General features: G+C 47.9%; 1 protein-coding gene across 4 annotated transcripts in view; it reads right to left on the minus strand.

The window, feature by feature from the left end:
- PXK (PX domain containing serine/threonine kinase like) overlaps positions 1-18,966 on the minus strand; it is a 917,751-nt gene that overhangs the window by 390,135 nt on the left and 508,650 nt on the right. For all 4 annotated transcript variants that reach the window (XM_069643765.1, XM_069643764.1, XM_069643767.1 and 1 more), the window contains exon 6: positions 18,461-18,534. In XM_069643765.1, the coding sequence (XP_069499866.1) occupies positions 18,461-18,534 (74 nt within the window). The remainder of the gene's footprint in view (positions 1-18,460; positions 18,535-18,966) is intronic.

The following is an 18,966-nucleotide window of genomic DNA, read 5'->3' on the forward strand; positions in this document are numbered from 1 at the left end:
CCGCTCTAAAGCACCTTTCTCTAGCAGGGTCAAAATTTCCTGCACAAGGCGCGGATCTGGAACCTTCAAAGAATGGCTCCCCGGTGGATGGTTCTGAGGTCTCGGAATAAAGGGAAGGCAGTAACCTTGGGCTATGGTTTCTAATGCCCAAGCATCCAAAGTAATGAAAGGTCCACTCTACTGGCTGTCTGCAAATTCTCATATAGATCTTTCAGTCTAGACTCCTTTGAAATTAAACTATCCAGGACATTTGGTGTGCCAAACTGCAAAACCAAAGGACCCATCATTATCAGATGACTCATTGTCCTTATAATTAGAGGTCAGAGACTTCAAGAAATGCTTTCTTGGTAAAGGAGTGAAGCTTTTTTTCTGGTAATGGCATTAAAGGTTTTGAAAATTTCAAACCCGATGTTCGAGGAGTCATCGATGTCTTCAAGGAAGATGTTTTCGACTTCGATGGCACCGAAGGCTTCAATGGCGTTGATGGCGTCACTGGTGTTGATGGGCCCGCTGGCTTTGATGACGCAGCCGGCATCGACGACCTCAACTTGTCTTTGGACTTATGATTCGAAGGATCCATCAATGATTTCTCGTCATGTCAACGCCACAACTGCTCTCGATGTGGATCTGGCCTGTGTCCTGGGCTCATGGGCGTGCAGGATTTGGCTCAAGCCTTTTCCTTAACAGCTTTAGAAGGCGTGGTAGGAGCATGGCTTGTCGAGGGATTTTGGCTCTCAAATATTTTAAGCATTTCTTGCCTGAATGCTTCCCATTCGGACAGGATATAGATCTCTCAGGAAAGGAGTCGGACGAGGACGTCGAAGTAGAGGACTTATGATGCCTCTTCTTCGACTTTCTTGACGACAACGAAGAGTGGTGGGAGCCACTCCTTGACATGGACCTTTTTGCCTTCTTTATTCGAGGAAAGTCGCCTCTCGCATCGTCAGAAGGTTTCTTCGATGGGGTAGTCGATGGGGATTTCTGAGGGACTCCACCTACCGCTTATTTCCACTTTTGCTCTTTCAGAGCTTTTCCAGTCATCAATTGACATTTTGTACAGGCCAAGGTCTTGTGCTACACACCGAGACACCACACGCATTCTCGATTTGGATCAGTCTGTGGCATCTTGGCATCGCAGTCTTAACACTTATTAAACCTGGTCTTCGGGGTAGTCTGTGTCAAAGACAAAGACATTTTCATATTTTTTGCGGTAAAATACTGAAGTGCGCCATAGTTCTCGAAGTGTAAGCTTACTCAGAAAAACAGAACTGAAGTCAATAGGCGCTGCGCATGCTATTTATGGCTTGGATGACGGAGGACCTCGAGGGACATTGAGTCGACTGCATCGAGGCACAGCGCCCTCAGGCAAAAGCTAAAATTCTGAAGCAGTTGAAGCTGGATATTAAATGTCAAAGAGGAGGAATATGTGGGAGGACACAATCCATTCGAAGGACCTTTACCAATAAACCTATTGCCAATCCTTACTTCTAGATTTACTTCTAGATAAAACATGTGTGGGACAACAATGTAGGCAAAAGAAAAGTGTTCAAGAAATAACGTGTCAGGATAGTTGAGCAGTTGGCTTCCCTTCCCCAAGCATAGATATGAGCGCCTTCTGCCAAACCTTCTCTCCCAATGACAGTCTCTTATTGCAGAGGGCCTGACGTAACAATCAAACACCAAAGTTCCTGTCTTATTTAAGATTTTCACAGTCACAGGTTCGCAATTGGTCTCCCTCGTTCGGGCTTGGACCACAGATCCCCATCATTCAGGCTCAGACCACTTTGAATAAAAAAACGAAGACTTTTGAATGTGCAATGGGTTTTGCTTAAACCCTCGCAGGACCATTTCGATTCACACCAATTCTTATCCTTTATATTTTACTTTAGTTTCTGGCACTTCTTTGCTGAAGATCTGACCTTCGATTGAGCACACTCGCAGTGCCAGGCCACTCTGTCATGAATATTGTATCTTCTTTGCTACAGTTCAAACATCTATGAGCCGTTAGGCTGTCCTCGCGTCTTTCATCACACGCGTTCAGCAATCTTTATACTTTGTCTACAATGTTGCCGCTTGTAACCTTGACTTTAACACAGACAGGTCTTGCATCGGTTTCCCCAACTCACTGGCTGTGTTGATCTTTCTTTGAACTTGGAGCCAAGGACGGTACCACAGAGGCTGCTGCTTCTCTCCTACTCGATCAGCCATGCAGGAAGGCCCCGGGTCTCTCTGACACACAATACAGGATTCTCCATCTGGATTCCTGGCCTTATGCTCTGAAATCCGAAGGTGTCTTGAAAGTACCAGCTTTCCACCTGAAAGGTTAAGGGTATCTCCCTCCTTGTGCGCCCTTTGTGGTTTGCTGTCTATCGTCCCTCGTTCATCTGCCGTCTCGATAATGCTGTTGCTTCGTGTGCTTTGCCTCGTTCAGAGTGTGCTCTCATGCGCCTCCTTTTATCAGTGTGGATAAGTTTAAAGGAAGTCAGGTGTGAATGGTTACTACTAATTGCCTGACCATGCCTGACCGTAGTAGTGGGACATGTCAGGTACACAGCTCGGGTGCGAGTCTGTTTTCTCCCAGAGCGGGCTGTTGGTGTGAAAGTTTTCATGCAGGAAAAGGGGTGGGGGTAGAGTTTCCATATATCCTACTAGGTAGGATGGGTTAAAGGTGTTGCAGGTAAGAGAGCTATACCACGTCTCGCCCTCAGGTGTCCCACTCCCCGAAGACCCCTCACTCAGGTGATCCTCCCACACTGGTCTCCCCCCCAGGGTCTGGATCCAAAGGCGATGGCCGTGCCCTGGCCACCTGAGGGAGAGACACCTTCTGGTTTCTTACACTGGCCACAGGTGCATAAAATGGTAGACCGAGAGAGACGGGGGAACCTGCCTGGTAAGAAGGTGGCAGGTGCAAGGGAAGGAGCAGGCTGGAGCAAGGCCAGCAGAGAGGACACTGTGTGTTGTCAGGGGGTGAGAGAGATGCTGCGACCCACGAGAGGACGAGAGCCCCAGCAACTACCGGAGACGCATTTTCCCAGTTGGAGCAGGGGAATACAAGACTTCCAAACGCCACGGACAGCTGCAGCACGGTTTCCCAGTAGCGAGCGATGCTCGCTGAAGGTCCTGACGCTTACTCGGGAAGAAAGTGGAAGTCAGAGAAGACTGCAGAGACATCCGGAGGAGCAGCCGAGTACCGTGAGTGTGAGAGAGGGAACACTCGTACCAGGGCGCTCCAGGAGCGGGAATTGGACATTTAATATGATATGATAATGGCATTTTCAAGTAGAAATTCAACTAAAATACCTAAGAGTGGTGTTTGGAACCCTAAGGGAAGAATAGTGAATACCAATCAAATTGCAAAGCACTTTTTGAAATGCCACAATGTTTACTGAATACCGAATTGAAGAGAAAGATATGGAAATTAGATGTAAAAGTCGCACAATTGAAAAGCGAATGATGTACAGTTATGAAACTGGGAAAATCCGTTCAGAAGCATTTGATGAACAAAGTGAAAACTCATAATAAGCACTATTGAGTTAAGCAGAAAAGCAAGAATGAAATACAAGTTGATGAAACTGGATGGACATTAAGAAAAGCCAAGTACAGAGTGACTTGAATGCAAGTTGTGGTAAAGCCAAGAGACTGCCTTTGTGAAAGCTACAATGAAGGTGAATTACTGGCACAGGTCCAGGGGGAAACCTTGTGTTGGCCAAGGTGAACCAAGAGCATCACAAAGTGCCAAGGGTTATCGGTAGCGTGACCTGCAACCGGTGAACTGTGTGGTCCGACAACTGCGCCTAGACTGAGTAGCCCTACTGGAGAAAGAAAACCACAATACAAAGGCTATGCTGCATGACAATGACTGGAGTAAAAGAAAGCCTTTGTTTGAGCCATATGAGCCTAGAGGATTGCAAAGTTAAACCGACAGCATTCTTACAAGCCAAGAGGCTCACAACAGTTCTAGTGGAGGAGCTGCCTGCTTGGGCAGCAGCGCAGCTTTTTTTTTTTGGAACTATTGTTGAACTTGGGAAAGGTAAAGCTGAAAACAAGCCAGAGCTGGAAGAAGCTCCGAACTTTACTTTGAACACTTTCTTTTAGTGCTGACATCCATACACATTGTGTAGCTTTAGTTGTGAGTGCAAGTATAGGTTTTGGACGCAGACAGACTTCTGAATTGAACTTAATGACACAGACTATTTTTAGTTTATTTAGGGAAATCCAACCTTCGCTTAGGGCAAGTTAGTCATTAACCCATTCTGACAAATAAAGACCAATAAAGTCTTTTTCATAAGAAAAGTGTATCTGATGTCTGTGTCTTGCTTCATGATGCCTTCACAAATGGTGTCAGAAATGGTATACGGCTGAACTGATACAGGTTGGGGAACCCTCAGATTTGAACAGCTAAGTACTAGAGCGTCGCACCCCTCAGTGGCCACAAAGGGGTTTGATATTTGTAGCAGTAGGGATGTGTTATTCCCCCAGGTGAAAGACGATTGATACCCACTGATATGATTCTAATTACACCCCCTGAAACCTATGTTATGTTGGCTCCCAACTCTGGACTAGCATGAAGGTTCTGAATTGATGTGCTAGCTGGAGTTATAGGCCCAGACTTTTAAGGGGATGTTAAGGTATTGTTACAGAATCACGGAAAAGATCCCTTCCATATCCATCAAGGGGATTTTATTTTTCAAGGGGTGCTTGAAAGGGCCATGTTCCCTAGGATTAAGGAGGAAACCGGGAAGAAGAGAACTGATAGAGGTACTGTAGGCTGGGGGGAGACGTATGAAACGCCCGATGCCCCTTTAGAACCTGAGCCTAGAAAAGTCAGAGAGGAAGACACTGAAACCCTTCTCGACCTAGCCTTTTTACAGGTTACATCTGAACAAGAGGGCCATGGGAAAAAAAGGCCTTTTGTTCTTTTTAGGTCATGGCCTTATGCACCAGGAAGGCACCACAATAGAAGGGGTAGCAAGAACCCAACTGTTAGTCCCCAAAAGTCATAAGCAAGTGGTCCTAGAAATAGCTCACTTGTATTTGTTGGGAGGCCATTTAGGACTGGCAAAGACACAAGCCCAAATCACTACTAAGTTCTACTGGCCAGGAATACATGCCAACATTAAAACCTTTGTTCAGGCTTGTGAGATTTGCTAAAAGACTAGTACTTATATGCCATCGCCTGTTCCCTTAAATCCATTGCCGATCATTGAAATTCCATTCTCAAGAATAGGTATGGATATTGTGGGGCCCTTGGAGACATCGAAATTGGTGAACAAGTATATTTTAGTAATCGTAGATTATGCAACACAATACCCGGAGGCCTTTCCCCTGAGAGAAAATACCACTCAGCAAATTTTGAAACACCTGCTCCCTTTCTTTTCCCAGAGTAGGGTTTCCAAAGGAAATATTAACATATCAAGGCTCTACATTCATGAGCAAGCTCATGGGGGAAGTGAAACAGTTATTGCAGCGTAAGGACCTCAGTGTACCACCCACAGACAGATGGCCTAGTAGAAAGATTTAATAAGACCTTCAGATCCATCCTATGGATGTTAGTGGAAGAAGAGGCCAGAAATTGGAATCAGACGATTCCATGGGCTTTATTTTCACTTAGGAAAACACATCAGGCCTCTACAGGATTCTCCACTTTCGAATTACTTTATGGGCGAGATCCCGGAAACTTCCTGCATATGCTGAAAGAAACCTGGGAGGAAAGAGATGAAGCTCCAATACTAATCTCCCAAACTGCCAATAGGCTTAAAGAACACATGACGGCAGTTAGATCTTTAGTACAGACCCATATGGCCAAGGCATAATAACAACAGAAAACTTCCTATGATAAAAAGGATTCTTTAAGATCATTTTCCATAGGCCAAAAGGTATTTGTCTTGTTACCCACTTCAGAGAACAAGCTAATATCCATTTGGCATGGACCACATGAGGTGCTAGAACAAATGGGGCCATGTAACTATAAGATCTCCCAACCTGATAGCTGCTTAAAAACACAAGTCTACCACATAAATCGTCTAAAGCAATGGAAGGAAAATCCTTCAGAGCCCAATGCCACCATTATGTCCTGTTTGTTACCAGAGTATTCGGATAATACTGCCTTAGTCGCTCCAGAACTCAGTAACAACCAGAAGCAAGACCTATATGATCTCATTAGACAATTCACCGGTGTATTTAAAGAAGAGCCAGGAAGGGTGAAAGATCTTTCTCATCATATTCACACTCCAGAAGGCAAAGTGGAACATTTGAAACCATATAGTCCCGAAGTGAAACCACTGTTCAGTAAGTAAAGCATATGTTGGAGGCTGCATCATCGAACCATCTACTCACCCCTTGTCCTCCTCTATTGTGTTTGTGGCAAAACCAGATGGTAGTTGGAGATTCTGCATCGATTTTAGAAAGGTAAATGCCATCTCTGCCTTTGACGCTTAACCAATACCACGTATTGATCTCATCGACCGGCTGGGTAATGCGGTCTATCTTTCCAATATAGATCTTTAGAATGTTTATTGGCAGATTCCTTTACATGAACCTGACGAAGAGAAAACTGCCTTTGCTACTCGTATAGGTTTGTTTCATTTCAAAGTATTACCATTCAGTCTGCATGGAGCACCCGCAACATTTCAAAGATGAATGTGCATAATCTTACAATCCTATCTGAATTTGAGGTCCTATATAGGCGATATTGTAATACATACAACTTTGGAAGATCATTTGTACCACCTTCTTATTGTCATGAGGATACTTAGAAAAGCAGGCCTAACAGCAAACCCCTGACAATCCAAAGTAGCTGATCGGCAGTCAAATATCTAGAGTTCTTTGTGGGTAATGGTTCTGTTCAACCGCAGCCTGAAAAAGTTACAGCTCTCCTGGATACCCCCACACCGAAAACCAAGAAAGACCTGACAGCCTTTTTGGGTTGATCGGCTACTACTGCTGGTTTATCCCAATTTTTCTAGTAAGACGTCATGACTTACTGACAAACTGAAAAATACAAAGCCCCAAAAGATCAGCTGGGATGAAGATGATGAGATCGGTTACCACCCTTTGTCAGAGCCCCATTTTGAAAGTAGCAGACTTTTCTAAGGAATGTATTCTCCAAGCTGAAGCTTCCTTAATGGGTTTAGGGCCCACCCTTTCACAAAATCATAACGGACTAGAGCATCCCATATTGTATATTAGTCGGAAGCTATTTCCTAGGGAAAAGAATAACTCAGTCATCGAGCTGGAGGCACTGCTTATTAAATGGGCTGTACTCCATCTCAAGTACTATTCGCTGGGACGTAAATATTGATTGATCACAGACCACTCCGTTAGTGTGGATAAGTCAGCGGAAGGAGTTCAACCCAAGAGTCATGCAGTGGTTTCTGGACCTCCAACTCTACTGTTTCACAGTCGAACACAGGAAGGGTCGAGATCAGGGCAATGTCGACTTCCTTTCCCGATTTCGATGCGACACCCCCAGGTCCAGCCCGCATAGAGAAATGGTATGTGTCAAGGGCTTGGTCACTAGGATGTGACTTACCGGGTACTTGTAGTGAACGGCCTTCCTCCTTTCTTCTTGGAGGCACCGATTCCTGAGTCGTCCACAATGATCCAGGGTCAGTGCAGGCAGGAGACTCGGCCCCCTTCCGTCCCAAGCGGATTTCAGTACTAGGGCTCGGTTGGGGACGGATTCCCCCACACCACGGGCTAGATTCTCCTCCCATCGATTTAATGTGGTGTAGACCAGTAGAACCACAAGGGTGCTACTGAGCCGGAAAGGAGATGTTGGTCCCAAGAAAATATCAGAGTAGCCACTCTCTGACAATGGATGGTAAAGCAAGAGGACAAGGAAGAGAAGGAACAGGACCAGTGGAGCAGAGGGCCCAAGGCAGGAACAGGGTTCAGGCAAGGAAACAGCAGGCAGAACAAGGAAGGCAGAAAGAAACAAGCAAGGAGCAGTCCAGAAACTGAGTGAAATACGAGAAACAACTACGTGAGGTAAAGAACACGGACCAGACCGTGGGTGCGTTAATTTTTTATTTTTAAATGTCTTTATTGGCATTTGTGAATAAGCTTGTACAAGAGTAAGATTCTGAAAGCAGTTACATTTAAAATGCAATAACTGGCGTAAATGTGATATGATGATCAGCTTATAACCAACAACAAAACTATTAATAAAGAGCAAAACAAACTAAGGAAGAAAGGGAAAAGAAGAGAAAAGAAATAACAATAACAGTAACAGTGACTGTCCCAACTCTCGGTGTGGTTTCTTAATCAATGTCGCCAGGTTCGGGGTGTGGGTCCGGAGGCGGGTATCAGCTTTTCTCCCTCAGTACAGTTGGTGGGTGGAGCCCTTGGGTGTGGTGGGCTAATCCGTAGTGTCTGTTGCTTTCTAGGATGCAAGGGGGATGGGTTCAAGGAGGTTTGTAGCTCGTTGCAAAGACCATGTCTCTAAGGAGGGCTTTCCAGGCCTCCAGCACATTGCTCACATCGTCGCCGCCACATCTGTTTCCCTCCTCCCAGGCTACAGTCTCAGCCGTAGTCCATCTTTCCATTTCCCTGATCCAGGGGTCATACCTGGGGCCCGCTGGGGCCTTCCAGGCCATGGCAATTGTTCTCTTAACTAGGAGGCAGGCCATATCCATAAGCTTCGTCAAGTGTTTGATTTTACCAAGTCTCGGGTAGGTGCCCAGTAGGCACTCCTTGGGTGTCCACTCGTAAGTTTCTAGGCCAGCATTCCTGCAGGTCCGTTCAGCGGCCTGCCAGAGTTTCTGAGATTTGGAACAGGTCCAAAACATGTGAATCATGTCCGCCAGGTCTGAGGAGCACCAGGGGCACCTTGAGTCTGCTTTGTTGTTGAACGTGGATATCCGGTGAGGGGTCATATACGTTCTGTAGAGTACGTTCAGTTGGATCAGTCTGAACCTGGCGTTTCTGGATACCTCCTTTGGATATATCAGGGCTCTCGCCCATTCGGCCTCTGTGATTTCAGTCCGGAGGTCTGCCTCCCATTTTACCTTCAGCCGGGCGCTCTTTGGATTGGGTCGATTGTTCAATTGAGTGTACAACCTGGACGTCGGTCTCCATCCGTCACCAACGTCGTACATTTCTCTCAGGAGGGGGTGAGTTTCTGGTTCCTCAGGCCATGCGACCCAGTTCTTTCTGGCCACATGTCTCACCCTTTGGTACCAGAGGAAATGGCCCAGTGGCAGTCCCTCTCCTTCTCGAAGCGACTCGAAGTCCCTGAAGAGGCCATCATGAAACATGTCCCCCCCATGTGTAGAGACCATGGTTCTCCCATCTCCTCATAGTTGCCAGGTCGGTGGAGGTTTTGCAGACATCCGTCATCATGGGGGTGTCGGGTGTATAAGAGCGTTGCAGGCCCGCCATGGATCTCACCTTGTTCCATACCCGCCTTCAAACCTCTAGTATAGTGGGTGGGTTGGGGGGTCCAAGTCGAGGGTTCCAGAGTAGCTCCTTGGGATACAGCGGTGAAGAGGAGTGGGATAGAAGTTCTAGCTCAGCTGAAGGTTCATCTGAGAGCCATTTTGCCAGGTGTGTCGACTGAGCCGCCAGAAAGTATCTCTGGAAGTCGGGGAGCTGAATGCCGCCCTCTGCGTAAGGGAGTGTGAGGGTATTCAGTGTGAGTCGGTGCCGGGCTCGTCCCCAGAGGAAGTCCCTGATCAGAGAGTCGAGTGTCCTGAAGAAGGGTGGGGGAATGTAATACACCACGTTGGTGAAATAGTAGAGGAACCTGGGGAGGATTATCATTTTAGCTATCGCCGCCCTCCCCATCATGGAGAGCGGGAGCTTTGACCAGAACTGTATGGATCTCCGCACTCCGCCCATTGCGGCCTCCGTGTTGGCTTTGTGGGTGGATATTGGTGAATGTGTGATGTTGAGGCCTAGGTATCGAAAAGTGTCCACCTGCCAACGGATCCCGATCTCAGGAAGCTCCTCCTCAGGTTTATTTTTCAGTCTTGCTAGTGGGAACGCGCAAGACTTCTGCCTGCTAAATCTTATCCCCGAGTATCTTGCAAAGTTGTCCAGAACATCCAATACAATCGGGGCATTCTCCAAGGGGTCGCGCAGGTATAGGAGGACGTCGTCGGCATATAACGAGATGATGTTGTCTGATCCTCCAATGTTAATGCCAGCGTCAAAGAACTGCTTCCTAAAGTATATTGCCACCGGCTCCAGGCCTAGAATGTACAGCATTGGAGACAGTGGGCATCCCTGTCTGGTACCCCTCTGGATGGGCCAGGCCCTCGATATCATGACACCCGTTTTAACTCTTGCCAATGGGTCGCTGTACAGGACCTCTATCCAGCGGATGAAGTGTTCGCCAAGTCCGAACTCCCTCAGGGTTTCGATCAGCCACTCCCAGTAAATAGAGTCAAAGGCTTTTATGGCATCCAGTGAGAGTACTGCTAGATCTTCCTCGCTTTCGGACGTCTGTGAAATGATATGTTGGAGCCTCCTGAGGTTGGCGGAGGTGTTACGCCCCGGAACGAAGCCATTCTGGTCCTCATGTACCAGGGAACCGATCACCCTCGAGAGCCTTTTGGCCAATATGGTCGTCAATATCTTGCCGTCGTAGTTTAGGAGTGCCAGTGGGCGATATGTTTTTACAAAGGTAGCGGGCGCCCCTTTCTCGCAAGAACAGACATGATAACCTGTTCAGTGGTTATTAACCACTTGAGAGTTCGCAGCCACTGCTTTTACTCACTGTGCCTTTCACAGATGGGTAATATCCATTTGCATATCAGTCTTTGTCCTGCCCAGGGGCAGTCCAGCACCGAAATACAATGGCAATTCCAATCTGAACGAGAGTACCATCAGCAACCCCATACACGTGTTTCACCCTTGTTGGGGATCATCAGTGAGGTGAAGCTGATGCCTCTCTAAGCACAGTGAGAGGGAGACCCAGTGGGCGATATGAGTCACATCTATCGGCTGGTTTGCCTGGTTTGAGCATCGGGACGATGAGGGTTTCTCTCATAGTGTTAGGGAGAGTGCCCGACTCATATGCCTCCGTATATACTGCGTGTAGTATAGGAGAGATGATCCCCTCGTAGGCCTTGTAGAATTCTGGGATGAGGCCATCTGTGCCAGGAGCCTTGCCTGTGGAGAGGGATCTGATTGCATCTGTGATGTCCTCCACCGTGATAGGCTCCCCAAGTTTGTCCTGTTGTTCCTGGCTCAGCCTAGGCAATCCCACCTCAGCCAGCGTATCCTTTATATCTGCTATGGGGACCTTCGTCTCATGAGTGTATAGGTCATTGTAGAATTCCGTGAAGGTATCATTGATCTCTTGTCGTGTTCTGTAGGTCTTTTCATTCGTATCTTTGATCTCCTTGAGGGCCTGTCTCGGGTGCTCTTTCCTGCATAGCCATGCAAGTATTCTGCCCGGTTTGTCAGCTTCCCTGTGGGCCTTCGAGGTGCGCACAGAGAAGTCAAACTTCGAGAGTCTTTCCCATGCCTCCCTGCAATCCTCTCTGATCAGTTTCAGTTCAGCCTCCCTTTCGGTGGTTGGTGGGGCGCCATTTTCAAGTCGCTTTATTCTCTCCTCCACAACCTCCAGTTCTCTCCTCAGTTGTCGCCTGATCCCGCCCGCCTCGGCGATTATCTCCCCCCTTGTCACTACTTTCAGCGCCTCCCAAAGCGTGCTCCACTTCTCGACCGAACCCTCGTTTATCGCTAAGTATTCTTCCAGCTTTTCTCTTAGGGTTTCCTTGAATGCTGGGTCGGTCAAGGCATCTGATGGCATGCGCCACGTCGGGATGGGGGGGCGGGGGCCCTTGAGGGAGAGCTGCAACAACAAGGGGGAGTGATCAGATATTGTTCTGCCCATGTATTCTGCCAATTCAACTTGCGGGGTTAGTTCGTTGGCGATGAAAAAGTAGTCCAGTCTCGTGTGGAGGCTATGGGGAGCCGAGTAGAATGAATATGATCTATCCGAGGGGTGGAGGTCTCTCCAAATGTCCGTCAGGTGTAGGTCTGCCACCATCCTGAGGAGGGCCCCAGGAGAGGCGCTATGGGGCATGCGTGGAGCTGTCGATCTGTCCAGTTCCGGGTTCATAATAGAGTTGAAGTCCCCCCCCATATGAACGTATACTCTCGGTAGTGCAGCAATTTAGCGCATAGGTCCTTGATGTGTGAGGGTATGTTGTGCTGGGGAAAATACAAGTTTACTATACACAGGGGAGTGTTCTCAAGCATGCCCCACACTATGACATACCTGCCCTCTTTATCCAGCTCCGTTCCCATTTGTTGAAATGGTGTGTCCGGGCTCACCCATGTATAGACTCCTCTTGCGTACTTTGAGAAGGATGCGCCGCTGCCCTGGCCTCCCCAGTATTTCAGGATTTTGTCTGTGGCCTCCAGGGTGAGATGTGTTTCTTGCAGGAGGGCCAATGATATTTTTTTCCTCTTTAGATAAGAAAAGATCCGGTTTCTTCTTATGTATGTTCCCATCCCTCTAACGTTCCATGTAATTAGCTTGAGTCTTGCTGCCATTGCATAAGTGGGTTCCTCGATGAGGGGTGTACCACCCCTTCTCCCAATGTTGCATGAGCCGTATTGTAGGATGGGTGATGAGCCATTTGTGTGGGGTGGGTAAGCCCACCCAGGCCCAGGAAATCTTTATTCATCCGGGTTGGGACAGTCATAACAATAACAACTTGAAACAAGTAACTAAAACTAATGCACCCAGCTTCAGCCACCGGGGTGGAGTGCTCGGGGGCCCTCGCGCCGTCCGACCTAGTCCAGGTCTCTGGCGCGAGTGGTTGTGTGCAGGAAAGAGGTCTGCACTGGTCAATGGTGGGTCCGTGGTCTGTGTCCATGGGCGGGAGGTCGAGTGAGCCCGCAGTCATTTAGCGTTCTGATGTGGTAGTTTTGCTTCAGTATTGGTATAGCCTCGGTTCGGTTTGGAGTATAATAAAGAAATGGGTGCTCCAGCCGCGTTAGTATGCGGTCAGCTTTTTGGGCGTGCTAAGTGCGTTCCTCTAGCATGGTTTCTTTGGGAGCCTCAGCAAGGTTATTATGTTCCATCCACATAGTGGCCGCTTCTGGTGATTCCAAGAATATTGCCCGCCCATTGTGGATTACTTTTAGTCGTGATGGATAGAGCAGCATGTATTTAATGTTCAGTGTCCTCAGCTGGGCCTTGATGGGGACGAAGGAATTCCTTGCTCTCTGCACCGATTGGGTATAGTCGGGGTAAATGGTAATCTTCGAGTCACCCCGCTCGATTATACCTCCTTCCCTCGAGAATTTCAGGATCACCTCTCGGTCGCGGAAATTGAGGACCTTGGCAATGATGGGGCGGGGGTAGGATCCAGGCGGGGGGCGCTTCTGGAGGGATCTATGAGCTCTTTCAATGGCGAATCCCTGCGAGAGTTTCGACACCCCTACTTCCTACTGTATCAGGGATTTCACATAAGCCGTCGGATCCATGGTCTCCGACCCCTCCGGTACGCCCAGGATCCTGATATTGTTCCGTCTGGCCCGACCCTCTGCTTCTTCGGATCTCGCCTCCAAGAAGTGCACTTTCCGTTTGAGGTCCGCTACCTCTTTCTGTAGAGACGTCGTCTCATCTGAGATGTCCTTCTGGGAGGATTCGACTATGGTGACGCGCTCCGTTAAGTTGCGGGCATCTTGCCTGATAAGTTGTATGTCCGTCTTAACCTCCCCGATTTTCGTATCGATGAATGTCCTCAGGGCCGCGATCGCCTCAAGCACTTGATTATGTCTGGTCTCATCCCCAGGGGCATCTTGTGCTGGTGAGGTCTTCGGTGTGGATTGAGCAGCAGGCTTGGATGTTACAAAGGGGTCCAGAGTAGCGTGCTTGGCTTTGTTCCTCGCGGCAGCCATCTTGCCTCTTTGATGCCGTCGCCACCCTCTCCCCCGTGTCTATCGGCCGCGTAGCGATCTTCCTTCTGGCCTTTCTTGGCTGCTGCACCGGGTCCTAACGGTGCCCTCGAGAGGCCCGAGCCGGGGTGCACTCGACTGCAGGGTGGGACTGCTCGTGTCAGCGAGTCGCTGGCTCCCGGATCCAGTGCGAGCCGCTGGGTTATCAGCGCTAGGCGGCCGCCATCTTGTGTGCCTCGCCCGGGAAGAAGGGGGAGCCAGCGCCGGGTCGCGGTAGAAGCTTCTCAGGTCCCGATTTTCGTCGGGGTTGGGTGGAAGACAAGGTCTCCCGCTTCGGCCGCCGGTGGATCTCCTCGGATGCGGTGTCTGTAGGCTGAATCACCTAGAAAAGGATCTGACTGCTGCGGCCCAGACGGAGCTCAGGGAACTCGCGTCCTCACTCCGTGGACATCAGGCCACGCCCCCGGGTGCGTTAAAATGCACAGTGCTGAGCGTAGTCTGCGATTTATAGCTCGGAACGTGAGTTCCGGCATCAGCGTTTCCATGGGAATTGGACACTGCCACTGATCAGCTGACCCCAAGGCATAACGCCACGTTGTGACATCAGCACATCGGGGCTCCGATCCCGGAAGCATCCCGGGCGAATGCTGCATCACAAAGGAATACTCTGCCGGTGCCTCCTGTCCCTGAATGCCTCCCACGGACCGCAGATGAAGCTGCGCCCACCCTCACCAGCAGGGATACAGCCTCCAGGATCCAGTAGGTACGTGGTACAGGCAGCACAAGCAGCCAGGGGAACACGTGACAGACAGTATGTGAGGAATCTGAGGGCATCCTCCCATCAACTACCATAGAATCCTCTTCTCAGGTGGCCAGGGAAAGGCCATTGTTCATGGATCCTGACCCTGGAGGTGGAGATGCAAGGGAGGATCACCTGGGTGGAGGGTCCTAGGGGAGTGGGGAGAGGATGTCTGCAGGCGAGACATGGTATCCCCCTTTCCCTGTTGATGAGTCCTACCCTCCCCCGACCTATTGTAAGTCCTTTTCCCTTCCCCACACACACCCACTTTCCCATATTCACATACCTTTACAACTGGGATGAGGAAAAGGCAACTAGGAGTAATGCACACTTCTAGTCAGTTTCACCACTATGCTACTGAGACATAGAAGAGGACTATGGAAGGTCAGGTGTGTCCAGTTAATTGCTATAATTGTGGTCAGGCAAAGGATTTGCACCTGCGACCAATTGACAGGCCACAGGTGCATAAAATGGTAGACCGAGAGAGGAAAAGGGGGAACCTGCCTGGTGAGAAGGTGGCAGCTGCGTGGCGAGGAGAAGTCTGGAGCAGGGCTGACAGAGATGACACTGTGTTGCCAGGGGTGAGAGAGGTGCTGCGACCAGAGCGGATCATGAGAGGACCAGAGCCCCAGAAACTACCTGAGCCGCGTGTTGCCAGCTGGAGGTGGGGAACATGAGACTTCCAAAGCCGCATATAGCTGCAGCAAGGAGCTGCCGATGCTTTCTCGAGAAGAAAGTGGAATTCGGACAGAGCATCACCCAAAGGAACTGGCAGGACTGATAGGTAAAGTAGTGATTGGGCTTATCTATTAGGCTTGGGCATTCTACACTGTTTGTTGGGCATAATGGAAGCTGGACCTTTGATTTCTCATGAGTTCTGATAGACGTGGGTTAGTTTGCCCTGCGTTTATCCTCTCTTGGTTCCCAATTGATCCCACCATTCCCTTTTTGAAACTCACATGTGCGTGGGAGATCGTCAGGTGCATGTAAGGAATTAATGCATTGCAAGGGTTTGATCAGTTATTTGAAATATGTTAATATGTGACAAAATGACTACTGTACTGCTGGAGTAAAGGCATGAGTATTGGCTAAAGCACCAACTCAGCCCAACGCTACTACTAAACTAGCAGTGATCTCAATGAATCAAACGGGTGGAACAAGCACTGCCCGACAGGTATCCCCTCCTTCCAATCCTTTGGTAATGGGGGCCAAGGGCAGGCTACAGTTTTCAGGTGGGGTGTTAACTGGCATGATAGCAACCCAAACAATAGTATAGCAGTGCAACAAAAAAAAGTCTAAGTTTCTATGAAAAGACAAAACTTACAGACATCTAATAAAAACACGAATAACGCACTTTTATCAAGGAAAAGACAGAATTCAGTCTTTGGAATAAAGGTGCACTATCGGTTTGGCGGCAGAGGGCAGAGAGTCAGGAATCTCAGTAGTAATTGTTCAAGTTAAATGAAGAGGGCTTTTAAAACAGAGCAGCATTTTACAAGTCAATAGGGCCCTTTTAGGCACGGAATAGTGACATGACACTTCAAATACCTTTAGTTCTCGTTCTTGGTGGCTCAACAGTTTTAAACTAGGCTTCTAGGTGCTCTCTAGGGTGGTGGTTCTGTGTCTGGTTGAAGCTTGTCTACTGGGTCCACAGCAAAACAAACAAGGTGATGACTAAGGTTTAGAAATAATCTTAACCTCTGGCATTTCTCTGGGCAACTCTCCAGACCATCGTTATTCACCTGCCAAACCATTACAAAAATGGGTCCAACATGCAGTGCAGTCCAATTAACCATGTTACATGGCATGAAGCAGCTTTGGACAGGTAGGTTTTGTCCGGGTCTGTGTAGCTCATAAGCGGATCGAAGTGGGAACAAGGGCCAAAGGCGGTTGCTTGGAGACCCAGTCCAGTGCCTCTAGTGGCAAGATGAGTCCACTCTTACACCCTTTAAAACAAGGAAGTTTTGTAGCTGGAACCTGCAGTGGTTCTGTCACCTCCAGTGGCAGGGCCCTGGTTATCATTGCCTAAGTTGCAGTAGGCCATGTCCACACGGCTATTTCACCCCCAAATGTGTCCTTCCGATGGGTAGAGAAAAGAGCTTTCCTCTTCTTTGGAGTGTTTCTTCTTCACCTCCATGCAGAGGCCGTTCTAATAGACTGTTTGTCCAACATAGTTCGAGGTAAAGCCATCTCTCGAAGTCAAAAAGACTACTCAACTAAACCAGGGGTCTGCTACCTTGGGCTCTCCAGATGCTGTCGACTACAATTCACATGATCTTTTACCATTGATCTATGGTTAGGGATGATGGGAGTTGCAGTCCAAAACATCTGGAGAGCCAAAGATTGCAGACCCCTGAAATAAGCAGACGGTCTCCCTACCCTGGTATAGGCAAAATGCTACGACAGATTGGTCCAGAGCAACTCTGGGTCAAGCATCCAATCCTGGCTGCTGTAAAAAGTGTCCTTTGCCTTCTGAGGTTATACAGAGTGTCTTGTCTGAAGGAAGTGGGAAGAGGTGGTAAGTTCAGGGAGCCTTAACAAAATTCCAAGATGGCAAAACCCATCTCCGGGCTACTCCAGCTAAGCACCTTTCTGCCTATTTCAAAAGGACTCTGTAATCAGCACATTGGGTTGAGAGAGACATTGACATGTCAGAACTATCTTTGAGGCTTCCTATGCCCTGGACGAAGATGTACCTTCCTCAGGTGAAATCAAAGATGCAGCTTCCTGACAGGATCCCACCAGGATATTGTGGGTACACCCAAGCCAGACAGTTAATGCTTACACAGCCTCATCATGATTGAATTACCTCACCAAACTGACATTAATAGGACATCTAAATGCTTCTGGCTGGATAATTGTGTAACCTCAGTAGCCACAAACTAATAACTGGGCATGGCTTATAGTTATATATTAATTAGCCACCGGGGTACACAATCATGATGTTTTGAACCAGAGGTGTAGAAGATTATTTTTCCACCTCTGCTTGGTGGAATGTTGTGTTCCAGCAACTGTTCAGGAATGCACGTGTGACTTTTTAACCTGTCTGCCTCCACTGCGGGGCTGGTGCTGGGAATGTCAGAAGATGGTGACAGCAAACATAGATGTGTGCACTACATTCCTGGCATGGAGCATTAAGAAAGGAAGTCTGATTAGCAGGCCTCCCTTTCAGAAACAATACAGAGTTTCACTTATGGATGGTTTAGAACTCTTCAAAGTGGTCAAAATACATATTTTGTCTTGTGTCTGTACGAAATGTATCCTCTGAAAGTACAGTACAATTATAGAGATACAGAAAATGTATGGGCAAGCTAATTAGCTGCCCCTGCTTACATTATATCGCAGGTGATAGCAGCTTTACATTTGTGTCCCCGAGAAACAGGGGGTCAATTGTTAGTTGTACTAAGAAATTGCCAGCACTAGAAATTAATAGCCTAGAATGTAATGGGGAGACAATCTAAATATTATGTTTTTCCCCAACTATTGTTTAAGAAATCAAATCGAAATTGGAGCAACTCCCACTTTTCCAGTGTGCATAAAGACACCAAATGAATGAAACTGCTCCCTTGCATGCGGTCCTGGTGAAACGTGAAGCAATTGAGGTGGGATCCTAAATGAATTCCTGCTTCGATTAGGTCAACTCCCAGTAATAATATGATCGTTCCGCTTATCTAAAGAAAGATGTTAAAGCAAGCACTAAAACTGTTTGATGCAGGCAATTTGACTACAAATATATACAGGAGAGCTCATATGAACTTAGAAAAATAAATGCATTTCAAACAACATTTGCAAACATACCCAGCTCAACACTAGACGCTCCTTCGACTGGGTCTTCCACTTCATGAGAAAATACTTTTTACGTATCCTCCAACCTGTAGAAGCAAAATATACATGAAGGAAACCAGCAGCAGAATGAAAAGTCATCAGCAGTACGTCGAACACCTAACCACCATAAGCAGACCAACCCTTAGTGCTAGGACATGCAATGACTAAGGACGGGAGGTGTAACAGTCTTTTGTAAAAACATTGAGGGTTCTTCGAAATCTGAAGAAGGTTTTCTATTGTATACAGATCTTCAATACTAAATTGCAGTTAAGAATAATAGTCATAGAAAAACATGAAGCATTTGTTTCCTTGGCATAATTTTGCCGCATCCTGCCGATTTAAATATGGAGAACGATAAGGAGAGAAGACTTACAGACTATTACCATGCAACCTGAGTAGCAGCTCTATGATTCCTCTCATGAAAAGTTAAGACGGCAACAAGGCAGAGCATGTCCACACAACCGATATGGACAACAGTT

Source organism: Ambystoma mexicanum, chromosome 2p (genome assembly GCF_040938575.1).
Source record: "Ambystoma mexicanum isolate Mex_15411 chromosome 2p, UKY_AmexF1_1, whole genome shotgun sequence".
Taxonomy (NCBI): domain Eukaryota; kingdom Metazoa; phylum Chordata; class Amphibia; order Caudata; family Ambystomatidae; genus Ambystoma; species Ambystoma mexicanum.